The sequence below is a fragment of the Oreochromis aureus genome, linkage group 10 (assembly GCF_013358895.1).
Source record: "Oreochromis aureus strain Israel breed Guangdong linkage group 10, ZZ_aureus, whole genome shotgun sequence".
Lineage (NCBI taxonomy): Eukaryota > Metazoa > Chordata > Actinopteri > Cichliformes > Cichlidae > Oreochromis > Oreochromis aureus.
In genome coordinates, this window is record NC_052951.1 from 10,338,561 (window position 1) to 10,352,683 (window position 14,123).

The following is a 14,123-nucleotide window of genomic DNA, read 5'->3' on the forward strand; positions in this document are numbered from 1 at the left end:
AGTCACTAATGATGTATAGTTAACGATTCCAGTGGTCACTGATCATCATTTACAATGTGTCAAATTGAAACTAATAATTATTAAGTAATTTCAATTTTTTTCTAAAAACAAATTACTTTAAAAAAAAGAAAAAGTGACCCAAAACTTTTGAACAGTATTGCATGTTCAAGAGCGGCTGAATGTAAATATGACAGGAAAGACCCAGATTTCTTTGTTAACAGTACATCAAATGATTTTCATTGTCATTAATTAATTTTATTGCTTATATTAGTAATGGCACATTTATTGTTCATATAACCTTCTTGTATTTTGCGTTCACTTTTACTTGGCTACAAAATGTGCCAAAGTTTATGTAGCTTCACATGTTGAGATTTTACGTCACATATTAATGCAATCTATAGTGATGTTGTTTTTTGTTTATAAATACAAGTAATTTTGTCACAGACACTTTTTTAAAATTCTAAGCTACAAGCTAAAAATCTCACGCGTGCTCTGTAATGTAGTGTGACGCTGGAAGGCTGGTTACCATGCTCTATGGACCTAGCGCTGCTTCAAAGTATATTCAGCAGCTTTTCTTCCTGCCGTTGTCTTTAGTGCTCAGTCCAGAGGCTCGGGTCTGTTTTTGAATTTGGATGGCGGTTCAACCTCACTGTCGTATAACCATTATAATAGAATGCCCACGAATGACATCTTCCACATCATACCTCTGCCCCTCATTAGTCTGTGCACACCATTCAATGTACATAATGTATCTGTTTTCAGGTTTGCTAGAAGACTGTAGATTTGTTCTCAATCAGAAATTTTAACTCGTCTTTGGTCGGACTCGTCCACCTCAGTCATTTGTTTTTGTTGTTGCTATATTAAAATACACCCTAAAAATATCTTGTTTCACTGTAGTTTAAATAACTGCAATGGGAAATCTTTCCCACTTTTATACCTCTTTTTTTGTTGTCAGTTTCAGTTTTTTTGGATCACAGAGAAAATGGAAAATTGTAAATTGTGACATTATTTATACTGTACATTGTCGTTTTCTTATATATTTATTGCATATCAAAGGATACGTCACTTGACAAGGGGCTACAAGGTATTTTAAAAATGTAGTATGGTCATAATGTGTTGATAGGGGAAGTGCAATCAGGGGGGTGGTTTAATTTTCATGGTGCTAGACCCCTCCTTGCCTCAGTGCCCCCTCATTAAACAGCATATAATGATATATGAACATAAGTCAGTGATACAACTCAAACCAACCATTTGGTGCTCAGAACCATTTCAACACAGTTCACTGGTAACAGAAATGGAATGATGTCTTTGTACTGTATCTAACAGATAAATACGAGATCTTTTTTAACATTTTTTTTTCCATTGTATGAAATTCATAATCTTGTGAGGCATTAGTGATTTTATGATGAGCATTAGCAGTAGTTGTAACTCTTGACACTTTTGCAGAGACTTTTAGGGATGTGACTTTTAATGGCGTCGAGGTTTTTCGTGTCTTGTCTTCATTATTAGGATTATTTGGAGGGTGTAATAATGCTTTTTTTCCCCCCCTCTTGACTTGTTTGATTTATGCTGCACTTACTGTTTAAAAAAGAACTCACATAGAAGAAAAAACCTGAGCCAGACCTGTCTTAAATCCCTCTGTGATTTTTCTGTGACATATTGTATGGTTGTTCAAGAAAATAAAATGTTTTGATAAATTATCCCACAATGATTTTTTTCGACGTTTCATTTCTTTTTTGGAGTCCCATCGATGACCTAACCCTCTCTGATCTCTTTGAGATTAGCTCAATATGAGTGTACTCCTGTTACCTGATGGGTAAGCTACGGCCTCTATTCGCGTTCTATGAGAAAATCTTAAAAGTAGCTTTGCCTGCCCACAGTCGTGGATGGCTCTGCAAGCTGCTTTGCAACCCAACTCTATTCCAGTGTGGAGGTGCAGAAGTTTATAAGCAACTGCATAACCGTTTAAAAACACGACTTATTTTATATGGTATCTTTTTCCATAGACTTGCTTCTGTCTGAATCTTTTATTAATTTGAATAGTTTCAAAGTAAAATTAGTTTTACAGGAGAATAAAACCTCATGTTATTGGTGATGCAGTTGCCTCTTTTTCTAGAACCAGTACATCAAAATTTTAATTTTCTAAAAATTAAAATAATCTCACTATGCACTTGATGGAGCACTTTGTCACCATCAAATTTGCATTATCCATTAATTACTAAATACAATCTCTTTGATTTTTAACAAAGATTCCACTATCGTTCCTGTCAAACTCAGTATTAATTTAAAAAAGTGTTAGCTATAAAGCCAAACTAACAAATACTGAAACGAAGGATAACATTTTTATTTTTATTTTAGTTTGCCAAGTTCACAATTTTTTTTTCACTTTTGAAGGCAAATCTGTGCAACAATGAGGTCTTGTGATCCTGAAGGATCTGATCCAGCATTTAAATGTGCCAGCTGCACTTCTGTCAGTCTGCTTATGGCCACTGAGTGGCTCCACTGGACACTGTGCTTCCCTCAGAGTTGATGTTGAGGGAGGCGAGCACACAGCTCGTTTATTTTTCCCTCCAACACTTTCCTGATAGCACCTTGTCAAAGCTACAAGCTGCAGCTGCTCTCGAGTTCAGCAGGAAAGTAATTCAAATATAGCAATAAGTCATCTGAGTCATACAGTAAAACAATGAAGTCACTGCAAAGTGACCAAAAGAAGTAACACTACATATTACTTATACAATGATAATGAACCAAAATAATATAACAGATGTAGACTTACATGAAACTGTTTGAAGACAGGCGCCACATGCAATGAGAGTGTCATTCTTTCTGTCTCACGGGTATGAGATTGCCAGACCTGTGCTCATCACAGTGTAGAGCGTGGACACAGCAGCGGATATCCCGGATCCAAGGACAGGAAGACTGGTCTTCCTCTACCAGCCCTCTCATACACTCACATGCACATGCAAACAACTCACGCTGTGGCACTGCTAATGGCAAAAACACTGGTTGACCCCCGTCACCTTCTCTGTTCCCCATCCCCTCTTTCTTTTTTAAACCCACAGATTAAACGCCAAGAGCTCTTTGATCAGTCCTCTTTGTAGCGGCCATTAAAATACTCTCATTCTCTTTGGGGACTTTATAGATCTACCCCTTGTTAAAAAATAAATAAACAAAGGTGTATACAGTGACCTTTTTAAAAAAAATAAATAAAATAAAATTAGACTTCATAGCAAAATACTAATTTCACCCTTTGATCTGAGCCCCTGTGGCTTCTTATCAGTCCCATGATAGCCTCTTTCCCCACGTCTAAGTTAGCAAGTGTTCCCCCGCTTCCTCATTTCCTTATGTTTTCTGAAAGAGCAGATCTGTTTTTCATCACAGGGTCAAGGGCCAAACCCCTGTCACTCCCGCACTGGGAAGAAACCTTATGTAAGTCTGTCTGTGCCTTTAACATCTTACATCAGGCTATATTGCCAAGTGGTTGAAATGTAAATATAGCAAGTCTGCATCTTCTGTCAGACTCTCAGTATGACTTCTCCCAGAATGGGTTTATAATTTTTTTCTTCTCTTTTGGCATGAAAAGCGATATAAAATGAGCTGTTTTGGATTTTGAACAGGACCTTATCGGGACTTGACAGTGAAGAAAAAGCTCAGCAAAGGTGTAAAGTGTTGCAGACTGGGCTGCATATAACTCCTCTAATCCATCCAAATAAACACTCTTCCTCCCTCCCCCTTCCTCTCAGGGGTTATCATATATAAACCCCTCCACTGCACCTCTGCCCAACAAACCTAACATCAGCCTTTAACACAGCCCAGCCTTCTTTCTGTCCATTGGAGGCAACACAGGATACAGGCTCACACACTGGCTTGGATCTCAAAACTCGAGTCAGAGTGAAAATCTTAAAAAGGGAAGGAAAAGCATGTCAGGGAAGGAAGCGCTGAAGCCCGTAGGAAAGCACAATTTGCCACCAGCCTGTAGAGCTTTTTTCTGACAGCTCTAAAGTCCAAACTGCTGACAGATTCCTGATTCTTCTTCTTCTTCTTATTCTTCTTCTTATTCTTATTATTATTATTATTAGTTTGTACAATTAGCCCTGAGCACAGAAGAAGATTTAGCCGAGGGGTAGAAACTCCACCTCTACTTGGATATACGTTCGAAATCTGGATTTTTAGTCGGAGAAGACGCACATCAGGAGGAAATTCTTGAAATTCTCTTCATCTGCTGCTGCCACTACTGAGCTACACCGGGGAAGGTCATCAGGTTTATAACGCAAGTAAGCATGACAGGATCCATCCTTTATTTTTCCTTTCCTTTCTTCTTTCTTTTTAAAAAAAAATAAAAACATGCTGGAACAAAACAGCTCATTTTATTTGAATGTGTACACACTAAATCAATGCCATTCAGTAGGGTTCATTTTGATCTGGAAGCAAACATTTTCTACAATGTCTCCAAAAGGCCATCCCAGATCGAAGGAAAGATTTACCTGTTAAAATCTTGTGTAAGCCTTTTATACATTTTTTTTTTAATACTCAAAAAGCCACTTCAACTTTTCATTGACTTTAACCCATGTGATAGTTGTTATTCATGTTGTACTCTTTGACTTCCATATAATGCACAATAATCTAGTTTTAGAAGAGATTTTTTTTATAATCTTAACACCTAACTGGACAGTCGATTGAAGGGTGAGGTTGAAATGCCAAAGTGAAAGATTTCACACTGGTGAATAACAGCAGCTGTCAGTGCAGCACAGATCAGAGGGAAGTAGTGTTATTGATCCTCTTTACTGTGTGGAAACACTTGAATGAACTGAAATGTAGGAGTTAAAAGCTCACACCCAACATTTCATGAATAAAATTGTGACATTGTTGTGACACTTCGGTGAGTAGTGGAATTTTTTCAAACTTTTCCAGATGCTCCTGGCTCATTGTTTTGGGAGGGGGTCGGAGGTGGAGTCAGGGAAGTTAATTTCCTTGCACTTAGAGCTGTGCGGTTATTTCGTGTTGACTTTCCATATCTTTTGCCACAATATTTCAGGGACCTATTGCATAATATGGTTTAATATTCTGTAACTTTCCATCTTTGTAGCGGGCGGACTGAATCAGAATCAGAGCATGCAGGGAGAGGGAAGGTTTTTAACAGACAATCAGAGACAAGTAGAGACCCAAGATGAGATCGATAACGTCGGGATTAAAATAAAGTCATGCTGATCCAGGTTGTTTTGTGGATTGTCTAGCTGCATGAATGAGTTGTGTGTTTTTCTATGCAGAACAGACCACAAAGAAGATGAGCCTCTCACGGAACGGGACGCTGGAGAAAACGATGTCTGAGCAGGCCCGCTCCGAAGCACGGTTCTCCTCCAGATCGGGGTCAGGGGTCGTGGTGCCGCCGCCTTACTATCACAGAGGGAGCGAAGCCGCTGACCCCCCTGTGGAGTTGAGGGGCTCTCTGGACTGCTGGGCGTGCTCCGTGCTGGTCACTGCACAGAATATGATCATCGCTCTGATCAATTTCAGTCTGGCGAGCATCTTGTTCGGCATCATCCTCACCCCTGCGCTGACCATGATCATATTCGGCTTTCTCTGCCACTCCACAGTAAATATAAATATATATTTATATAATTATCTTTGATTTAGTGAAAGAAAATGCTGTTTTAAAAGGTAGAAAGAAATTGTGTTAAAAACTAAATTCTGCTGGTAATCACAGTTTATAAAGCCAAACATTGGACTTGCACCTCTTGATGTCGATTGTTAATCAAACTCTTATGTTGGAATGCCAAAAAAAAGAAAGGAATTCCTTTATTTCCAGAGATTTGACGCTGTTTTCTCAGCTGTTTCTGGAGCCTCCCAGAGCTTATTTACTAAGCTGCTCTAGGTCGCTGTGAGATTTAGGCCCTCACAAACAGCACACTGCATGCCAACAGTGTTGTTCATCACTAGTGTGAGCCCTTTACATATACAAACACTTCTTAGAGTTAGTGCTGATGATGGTTTGGTGTGAATGGCCTCTGTGACCCTTCATCCCTTCTCCTTCAGGTGCAGCCCCATGGAACATCCCTGTACTGTTCAGAGCTGCTGGACGACACAGCCTGCATAGCCCTGCTGGTGGTGGGCTTTCTGCTGCTCACCCCTCTGCTGGTCTTGGCGCTGGCGGCCTACTGCCGTCTGGCCCGACACCTCCAGCTGGGCCTGTGCTTCATCCCCTACAGCCGGGCTGTGTACAAGAACCTGCCCACCCAACGCAATCAGAAGCAAGGTCCGGGGAGCTGCTTTAGTCAACAGGATGCAATGGAGAGACAGGGGAAGGGTAGCATCTGGGTGTAGATGAGAGGAGTGGAGAGGAGGATTGTATATGGTTATATTATCAAGTTGCCTGCTTTATAACGAAATCTACTTTTATATGTCCTTTTTCTGTAGCCATTGTAAAAATCCATCACATTTAATCATTCATATTCATTGTTTAAGAGTCACAATTGCTTTTTGATTACAGTTTCAATGTATTTAATTTTTTTACATTTTCTTTTCTTTTCTTTTATACAGTAAAGTTTTTTTTTTTTTACAATAAAGTGTCACTCAGCTTTTTTTTTGTTTTACACAGAAAAAAAACCTGCCCCTGATAGCTCAGTTAACTCAGTGACATATACTTTTGGCCAGATGCAGGAAAAACTCATGACATGAGCTACATAAAATTTAGTGTGGGCCAGATGTGGCTCAAAGGGTATGACCTGAGACTGACTTAGGATACGGCAAGTGTCTGGGGTCATAAGTTAGACCTGTGGCTTAGTTGAGGCAGCTAGACTGCAACTCAGCCTCATTAGTCAAAGCCAAAGGTAGCCCAAAGAAAATTACAAATGTGGGCCAAATGCTGAATATGGTGAAGGAGGACATGCAGAGTGTTGGTGTGGCAGAAGAGGATGCTAGGGATGAAACTGAAGATAGAATTTAAGAATGAGGAGAAGACTGGGTAGTGGACAAACTGCCACCAACAACCCACATAACAAGCTGCTAGAGAGCAAAGAGGGTATATGGGGATGTCAGCTTTTTCACAGGTGATTGTCTGTTACACTGGACTTATCACTTGGACATAAAAAGCCACATCCCTGCTGTGTCACTGATGGTAGGAGTACTCTGTTATTTTTCTTTCTGTTATTTCTACAACTTGTGATGCTCTGGTATAGCCGTGTGAAACACATTTATACTAATAAACTTCAGTAATAATTAAAAAAAGCAAAAGTACAGAACATTTTTTGGTTGCACTCTAGTTATATGAGGTCAGAACAGGAATTTGTAGACATCTTGATTGTACCTCAGTTCGAAACCTTTTTGAAAAACTTGACATCTTGGTTTAGACTTTACGACCAAAGACTTTATCACCTCTTGAGATTTTTAATAGGAACCACGGGTCTCAAATATAAGGTCAGTCTGCCAGACCCTGGCCCTCAAAGTATTCAGTGGTTCAAACGGTTTTGCAAGCTATAAAAACTGCAAAGAAGAAATGAGCAATTCCATTTCCTTTGTTAATAAAATTGAGGAATTTCTTGATATATCTTTTGAAAATTGACTTTGTCATTCCTGGCTTCAGAATCTTCCAATAAAAAAAAAGTTTCTTCCCTGTAAAACATTGTTTTTATGCAGAGAGGTCCAAAGAGGTGTGGATCTCCTGAAGGTAAACTGGTCTCTATGTTTATGAATGACAATACATTTTCTTCATCTAAAGCCATGATTATCCGATTCATAATGTGCAGGTTGCTCTTACTCTTTAAATCCACAAGGTGGAGTCAGAGACATCATTCTAACTGTAAGTGTCACAGTTGATATATACACACACACACAAAGTGGCCAGTCAGATAAACGAGATGAAAGAGATATAAAACCTTTATTCAGTTATAAATTAGAAACATAAGGTTTGGCAGAGTTTTGAATAAGACATTACAATTGCCGTCCTTTAATTAATTTGCGGTACAACAGCGAAGTTATGTATTCCTGTAATATAGTGCTTTGAAAGAGCTGCATTTCACATTAAAATGTCTGGATCTGTGTTTCCATTTTCTGGTCTGGACAGGTATCTGAGGTTAACAGGGTTGTTTGCTGATATTCACTAACAATTTGTGGTGTGGGGGTTTGTAGAGAGCTGTGAATGCACCAGGTTCCAGGGTACCCTGTCCCTGTTCATTCACCTGACCCATGATGATGTAGTTGACACCTGTGAGAATGTAAAAAAAACAAAAAACCCACAAACATTAAGATTAAATGAGGTTATGTTTGTTGAGTTAAAGACAATACTGCTGATCTCCAGTGCCTGGATAATACGAATTAAAAAATAAGCAACAACCTACCTTTGCGGAGCAACGGGCACTTCTTGCACTGTGACATCAGCTTAACTGACATGGTCTCTCCAACTTGTGTTATGGTTAGCCGGCCTGCTTTGTAGGCCTTGATGAGGGACACAGTAATCTGAAGAGCACCTCGGGGCCTCGGGGCCACAGAGGTCACCTTCCCGGTTAATACTGGAAAAAAGGTGGGGTCAGTCAGAACGTAACATCTGATTGATAATGCATGTGTGTGTGTATATGTCAACAGCAGGAAACTTACCAAATTCACTGGCACAGAAACTAGTCTTGATTGTTCCATTTCTTTTGCAGGCTTTGGCACAGAGTGGATTTTGAGGCACTAATAAGAAAATAGTGAAAAAGAAATAATATATTTTTAGTGATACCAGTTGTTAACTTTTTTATTTTTATTTTGTACATTTACCTACCAGGCCTCTTTCCATTTGACTTTGCATTAGGATCTCTAGCAGTCTTTACTGGTTTGGGGCTTGGAGTGGACCTAGGGACAGGAGCTGGCACATATTTGGTGGTTGCTTCTATGGGGGTAGAAGGATGTGCAGGTTTGACAGGAGGTACTGGGGGACTGTATCTTGTAGTCTGTCCTGAGTTGACTGTTGGTATGTGAGAACCACGTGGGATGCTGGTAAAGCGGGCGAGGAACCCATCAGACGTCACACTGAGGTCTGAGACAAACTGGACCAGTAGCACATTTCCGCTGGTAACAATAGGTCTAGGAACGAGACAGGAAAAAGGATGAGGTGTAAAATTAGAAATGGCTATTTTAAAACGACTTTAAAGGCTTCAGAAATTTCTATCACTCACTCTGGGACCTGATCGCCACAGTATTTTCCAATCAGACGTGAGTCATCCCTCTCTCCGCCATTAAAGAATGCCACATAGTCAAAGCGACAATAAGCGTCATCCTCCAAGGCAAACTTATCAAAATTCACGTGGATCACCTGGTATCCAAAGAGACACAAGTATAAAAATTCAGTTAATCAAAGTAAGGGATTTTGGCCTATACAGTGTCTGCACACTGGGAGTGAGCTTGCCACCGACCATATTAGGGTCCACAGTGATCAGCCAGGAGCAGCTGGTTCCTGGGTCGTATTTTTTGTCGGGCCAGTTGGGTGTCTTGATCTCTCCCTGGGCTTTTGTTATCCTCCCCCCACAGAACTGTTGGTCTGAAACAAGTCGTAAACACGTCATTAGGATGCTAAATGAAGACACTTGTAAATTATTCTTAAAGCTGTCTGCACCATTAATATCAAATAAGACATTTCACATTTATAACAAAGATATACATTTCAACATTTCGAGCTGATATTCCTAATCTAGCCTGTTGGCTGGAACACTTTTTAAAATACATTGTGCAAGCTCAGGGGTGTAGCATCATACTTTGGCCTCTATGCTGGCCCCGCCTTTTACTATTATTACACAATATCTGATGAGCCCCCAGGGTACTGCTGGAGGTCGCTGGAGCAGCATGACTCAGGGTCACATTTGAAGCCTATTATTGAAACTTAATTATAAGCTCTTCCAAACAAAAAAAAGAAAAGTCTGAAGACTAATCTTAGTCTTGATACTCAACATCTATCTGCTGAATCCAGACTGTCGATGGTTCTGCCTCCTGTTACTTTTAATGATATGTTTCAGATCATTTGCCAGAGGTTACTTTAATTACCAGTAATAATTTGCTAATGAAGGTTTTAATGCAAAGAAATTCACTACTTATTATTCTGCTCCCTTACAACAGTACTGTGAAAGCTGAGTGAGGTGGGAGACTTCCTGTTTTCTTTAACACTGTAAAAACTTCATTCCTAAACTATGAAAGCTGCACTTGCCAATAGTTTCAAAGAATATAGTCATTTTTATAGTTTAAATCCAAAACAGACATAAACTGGGATTTATAAAAATTATAGGAGTTATAAATGTTGTTAAACTAATGTATATTGAGAACCTCTGCAGTGCTTTCAAATGTTTTATTATTATTGTTATTATTATTACTGTGGTTTTAGGTTTGCCACCACTTAAAGCTGAGGATGCAAGAGGCCAAGAAGAAGAGGAGATTAACTATTTAATTAAGCTTAACTTTGATTTAAGGCAAAATTACCTCATTAGAAATTGTGGTCATGGTAACGAAGATCAAAAATATATGCTACATTCAGGCACTGGTTTATAATGAATGGTTGGGATTATTTGGGAATGCATACATGGCATTATAATGAAAAACAAAAAAACAAAACAGCTTCATCATGTGACCACATACCAGATACGTAGGGTTTGACTGCAGTGAAATAGGCCAAAAATCCTCGACTCTGCGTCTCGTCATCAGTCACCATCTCCAGCATCATCATGTTTGTGGTTGAAATGAGGGCCCCGGGTCGGAAAGTTCCACAGAAGCGACCCAGTTTTTGCACCAAGTTGGAATGTCCATTGTAAACATCCAGATAGTCGTAGCGGCATTGTGAGTCAGCCTCGAGGTCAAAAATGCGAAAGGAGAGCGTTACCACGTTTCCCTCTGGGACCTGGAAAGCATCGAGATCACATGAGTCAGACACAGAAAGCTTGGCAAAACTGGAGAACTCAGGCTTGGGGAAGGGAGAGTGACTCACGGTGATGCGCCAGGTACATTTGGTGTTTGGTTTGTAGAAGCTTGGGAACCCTTCACTTCCGACTAAGCCTGATTCTGCAACCATGTCTCCTCCGCAGTAGAACACAGGCCTGTGGTAAAGGAGACAGTGAGAAATGGAAATCTCAAGCAGAGTCCTAAAGAGACTGACATCCTCTAGTTGGCTGACTAAATGAACTCTTGGCTGTTGTGGTTGTTGTTGTAGGAATTTACTGGAAGAAATTAGTGTAAGCAAATGGAAATTTTCATTATATGATGATTTAATCACAGGGTGTAGATGTTGCTACGTGTATTCTTGCAGTGTTTTTTCTCAATTAAAGTCTGTTGTTTAATTGACACTAAAACAGGGAAAGAATGAAAAAAACAACAATAATCACACTTCAATCAAGTTGGAGTCAGCACTCGAGCTCTGTAACAGGATCATAATTAAATTAAGATGACTTCTTCTGACAGAGCCTTGTTTACTCTATATCAGTCATTTATAAAGCCTATAAATCGATTTATAGTCTTAGCTTGGCTGTACCTCAGGAAATAGAGCCAGAGACTGTATATAAAAGATGTCTGTGGCTTTCTGCTTTAAAGACAGAAGCCAGCGCAGAAGTACTTTGCATTCTTTTTCAAGTCCAGCAAGAGGAAAATCTTGTGATTGCAAAAAGACTTTTGATTATATGGTTATACGTGTGGCTCTACATAGCGATTTTCTTTTGTCAATTATCGTCTAAATAGGAATCTGAACTTTTGATTAATTGAAGTCATTAGCCTTTTTTTTTTTTATTTCTATGACGATTCGCCATTAGCATGTAGTATCTCTCAGTTTTGAAAATCTAAGGTGGTAGTGGCAAAAATGCTAACGTTGAAGTTTCACAGCTGGACTTCCATTACCAATGGGAGACGTTAAGGTCCACTAATCTGTAGGTTGGTGGTTTCATTCACAGATCTTCTGGTCTAATGTTGAATAGCATTCTGGTAAGATAAATTGCTCCCATTATTATTTGTGTGTTTTAAAGAGAATTGCACCTATAGGCTGCTTTTGTATTCAATTTGAGAACTCAGAGGGCTTTTCTATACAAGCCTCATCCAGCCAGTCACACAACTGCCTTTTTCTTAGTCCATTTATACAGTAAAAAGATTTTCAAACTTAACAGAGTTTGAACTAACCAGGCATGGTTTGAGTTTGGGCTAGCATAACTAATGTAAACTGGTTATCATGGTTGTGTCTTTTGATCCCCAATGTGTTCCTTGGACAAAACATAACTTTACATGAACAAGAAAGAGGTGGGTGTTTCCTGCTTCTTGCTAGCTAACATTATCTCTTATCTTTGGTGTTAGAAGCTATCTAACTTGTCGTAACTAGTACACCCACAAGGTAAGATTGTAATGCTTGATAAATAGAGATGTTCCTGCATTTGTGCAATATGCGTATTTACATCAAATAACTGTTTGACTCAGACTGACTTTGATATTGTGTGCCGCTAACAGAGGCTAACTAGCTAAATTTGGTAAGGGTTAGAGACAACACCATCACAGTTGTTGCACATATTAATTTTTAATTTTTATTTATTTAAACTCGAGTGCTTTGGTAGTCCATAACTATGAAGTGACTAGTCAGTAGCTTGAAGTAAAGAGTTGAATAATTGTAGGCCAGGGAAATGTACTGGGGATAATCCAAAGGCAACGATGAGTCAAAGGGTAAAAGTGCAGATGGGGCCAGGGCAGCTAGTTGCAGTTGTTATTTGTTATGTCAGTTCAAACCCAATCAGAGTCTAAATACTGAATATAAAAGGAATGCCACTGAATTCCATAAACTGATATGATGGATATGTTGGACATACTCTACTACTTGCTGGATGTTAAAATGTTTCTTAGCTGCTTTTTTTACTGCTTTCTGAGACGTAAAACTTAACTGTCTTAGCCTAAATAAGAAGGAAATTGCTGACTAGCATATTTTACAGCTGACGCTCAGGTTTTGGACGCTTTGCTGGAATGCTGAATGTCAAAATGTACTTTCCAGGAAGAAAAATGTCCTATTTTGGCAAGGATACATTTGTAAAACTAGGAGCCACTGACAAAATGTCAGTTATTATGAAGTCATTTCTGTTAAGGGATATTTTACAGTTAGTGGTGTAGAGAGTTTTGGAGAGTTAAAGTTTTTAAGAAATATAAAACATCTTTCAATCATGCCTCATTCAGAGGAAGTAAACAAATTGTAAGGAGGCAAAAACAGCAACGTGGACAACCAAAATTAGAAAACTAAAATTAGATTGAAACATAACATTGTTGTTTTCCCAGACTACAGCTCAGACAGCAGAACCCCAGCAAACTCAGACAGCTGCTGATTACAGCCTAAATGCACAGAGCCAGAGCCAAGTTTCTCTGATTCAACCCCACAGGCAGAGCTGAAAGCATTAACATCTGTGGCACCTCAGCCTCTGCAGACTCAGTGCGCCACACATCATGAGCCCAAAACCAACAGGACAGCTCTGTGCCCAATTAAACAGTCAGCTGGAAAGAATGTACAGAAGCAGGACTGAATTAAAATGTCATAGTAAAGATCATTTCAATTCCAAAGCAGCAGAGTCTTTTTATCTCAGCTGATATTTGTTAAAACGAACAAAAGTATCTTCACCTCACATATCTGCATTTGAGAAATAGAGTGAATTTCAAGAAGCTTTCTTCTGCAGGTTCTCGATTACAATTGATTTAAAATACAACCTCACCTGGTGAAATTGGCCTGTTGGGCCTTTGTCCATCCCAAACTCAGAGACAGGAGCAAGGAGAGACCCCAGATATGGCTCATATGCTTCATGATGCTGCGTAGAAAAAGCAAACCAGACTATTTGCAGAAAAGGAAGATGGTAACAGGAGGCAAGAGGTGAAAGACAGAGGAGGAGGAGGAGGTGGAGGAGAAGGAGGAGGAGGCTCGGAATGGGCGGAGAGAATGAATGAGTAGGGGGGCAAGAATGGACGAAGAGATGGACAATAAGGATGAAAGGGCTAAAGCTGCAAAAAATAACCATGAGGGGGGGATGACGTGAGTGGGGAGGGACGGAGGAGAAGGCTTTAATTTGAGCCAGATGTTTCTTCCAGAATAAGTCTGGTCTCAGTCTCAGTGAGAGCATCTAGGAAGGAGGAGCAAAGGGCTCCAGTATCAGAAGTCTGGAAAG

General features: G+C 39.6%; 2 protein-coding genes across 2 annotated transcripts; one reads left to right on the forward strand and one right to left on the reverse strand.

Annotated features, from left to right (window-relative positions):
- Window positions 1-3,800: 3,800 nt before the first annotated feature.
- On the forward strand, window positions 3,801-7,224 carry tmem88a (transmembrane protein 88 a). The gene is made up of 3 exons (XM_031751088.2): window positions 3,801-4,274; window positions 5,268-5,593; window positions 6,034-7,224. The coding sequence occupies exons 2-3, from the start codon at window positions 5,285-5,287 to the stop codon at window positions 6,319-6,321; spliced, it is 597 nt and encodes a 198-aa protein (XP_031606948.1). The 5' UTR covers window positions 3,801-4,274; window positions 5,268-5,284; the 3' UTR covers window positions 6,322-7,224.
- Window positions 7,225-7,854: 630 nt separating this feature from the next.
- pcolcea (procollagen C-endopeptidase enhancer a) lies at window positions 7,855-13,845 on the reverse strand. Its single transcript, XM_031751123.2, has 9 exons — window positions 13,677-13,845; window positions 10,943-11,051; window positions 10,597-10,855; window positions 9,387-9,511; window positions 9,150-9,286; window positions 8,756-9,057; window positions 8,590-8,667; window positions 8,334-8,504; window positions 7,855-8,200 (listed from the first exon to the last, which is right to left on the reverse strand). The coding sequence occupies exons 1-9, from the start codon at window positions 13,763-13,765 to the stop codon at window positions 8,070-8,072; spliced, it is 1,401 nt and encodes a 466-aa protein (XP_031606983.1). The 5' UTR covers window positions 13,766-13,845; the 3' UTR covers window positions 7,855-8,069.
- Window positions 13,846-14,123: the final 278 nt, after the last annotated feature.

Excerpts from the sequence above, each read along its gene's own strand:
- pcolcea (XM_031751123.2), bottom strand. The coding sequence starts at position 13,765 with ATGAAGCATATGAGCCATATCTGGGGTCTCTCCTTGCTCCTGTCTCTG. Across the intron at positions 9,512-10,596 it reads AGTCAAACCCTACGTATCTG|ACCAACAGTTCTGTGGGGGG; the intron begins GTATGTGGTCAC and ends GACTTGTTTCAG. Across the intron at positions 8,201-8,333 it reads GTGCCCGTTGCTCCGCAAAG|GTGTCAACTACATCATCATG; the intron begins GTAGGTTGTTGC and ends ACATTCTCACAG.
- tmem88a (XM_031751088.2), top strand. The coding sequence starts at position 5,285 with ATGAGCCTCTCACGGAACGGGACGCTGGAGAAAACGATGTCTGAGCAG. Across the intron at positions 5,594-6,033 it reads GCTTTCTCTGCCACTCCACA|GTGCAGCCCCATGGAACATC; the intron begins GTAAATATAAAT and ends CTTCTCCTTCAG.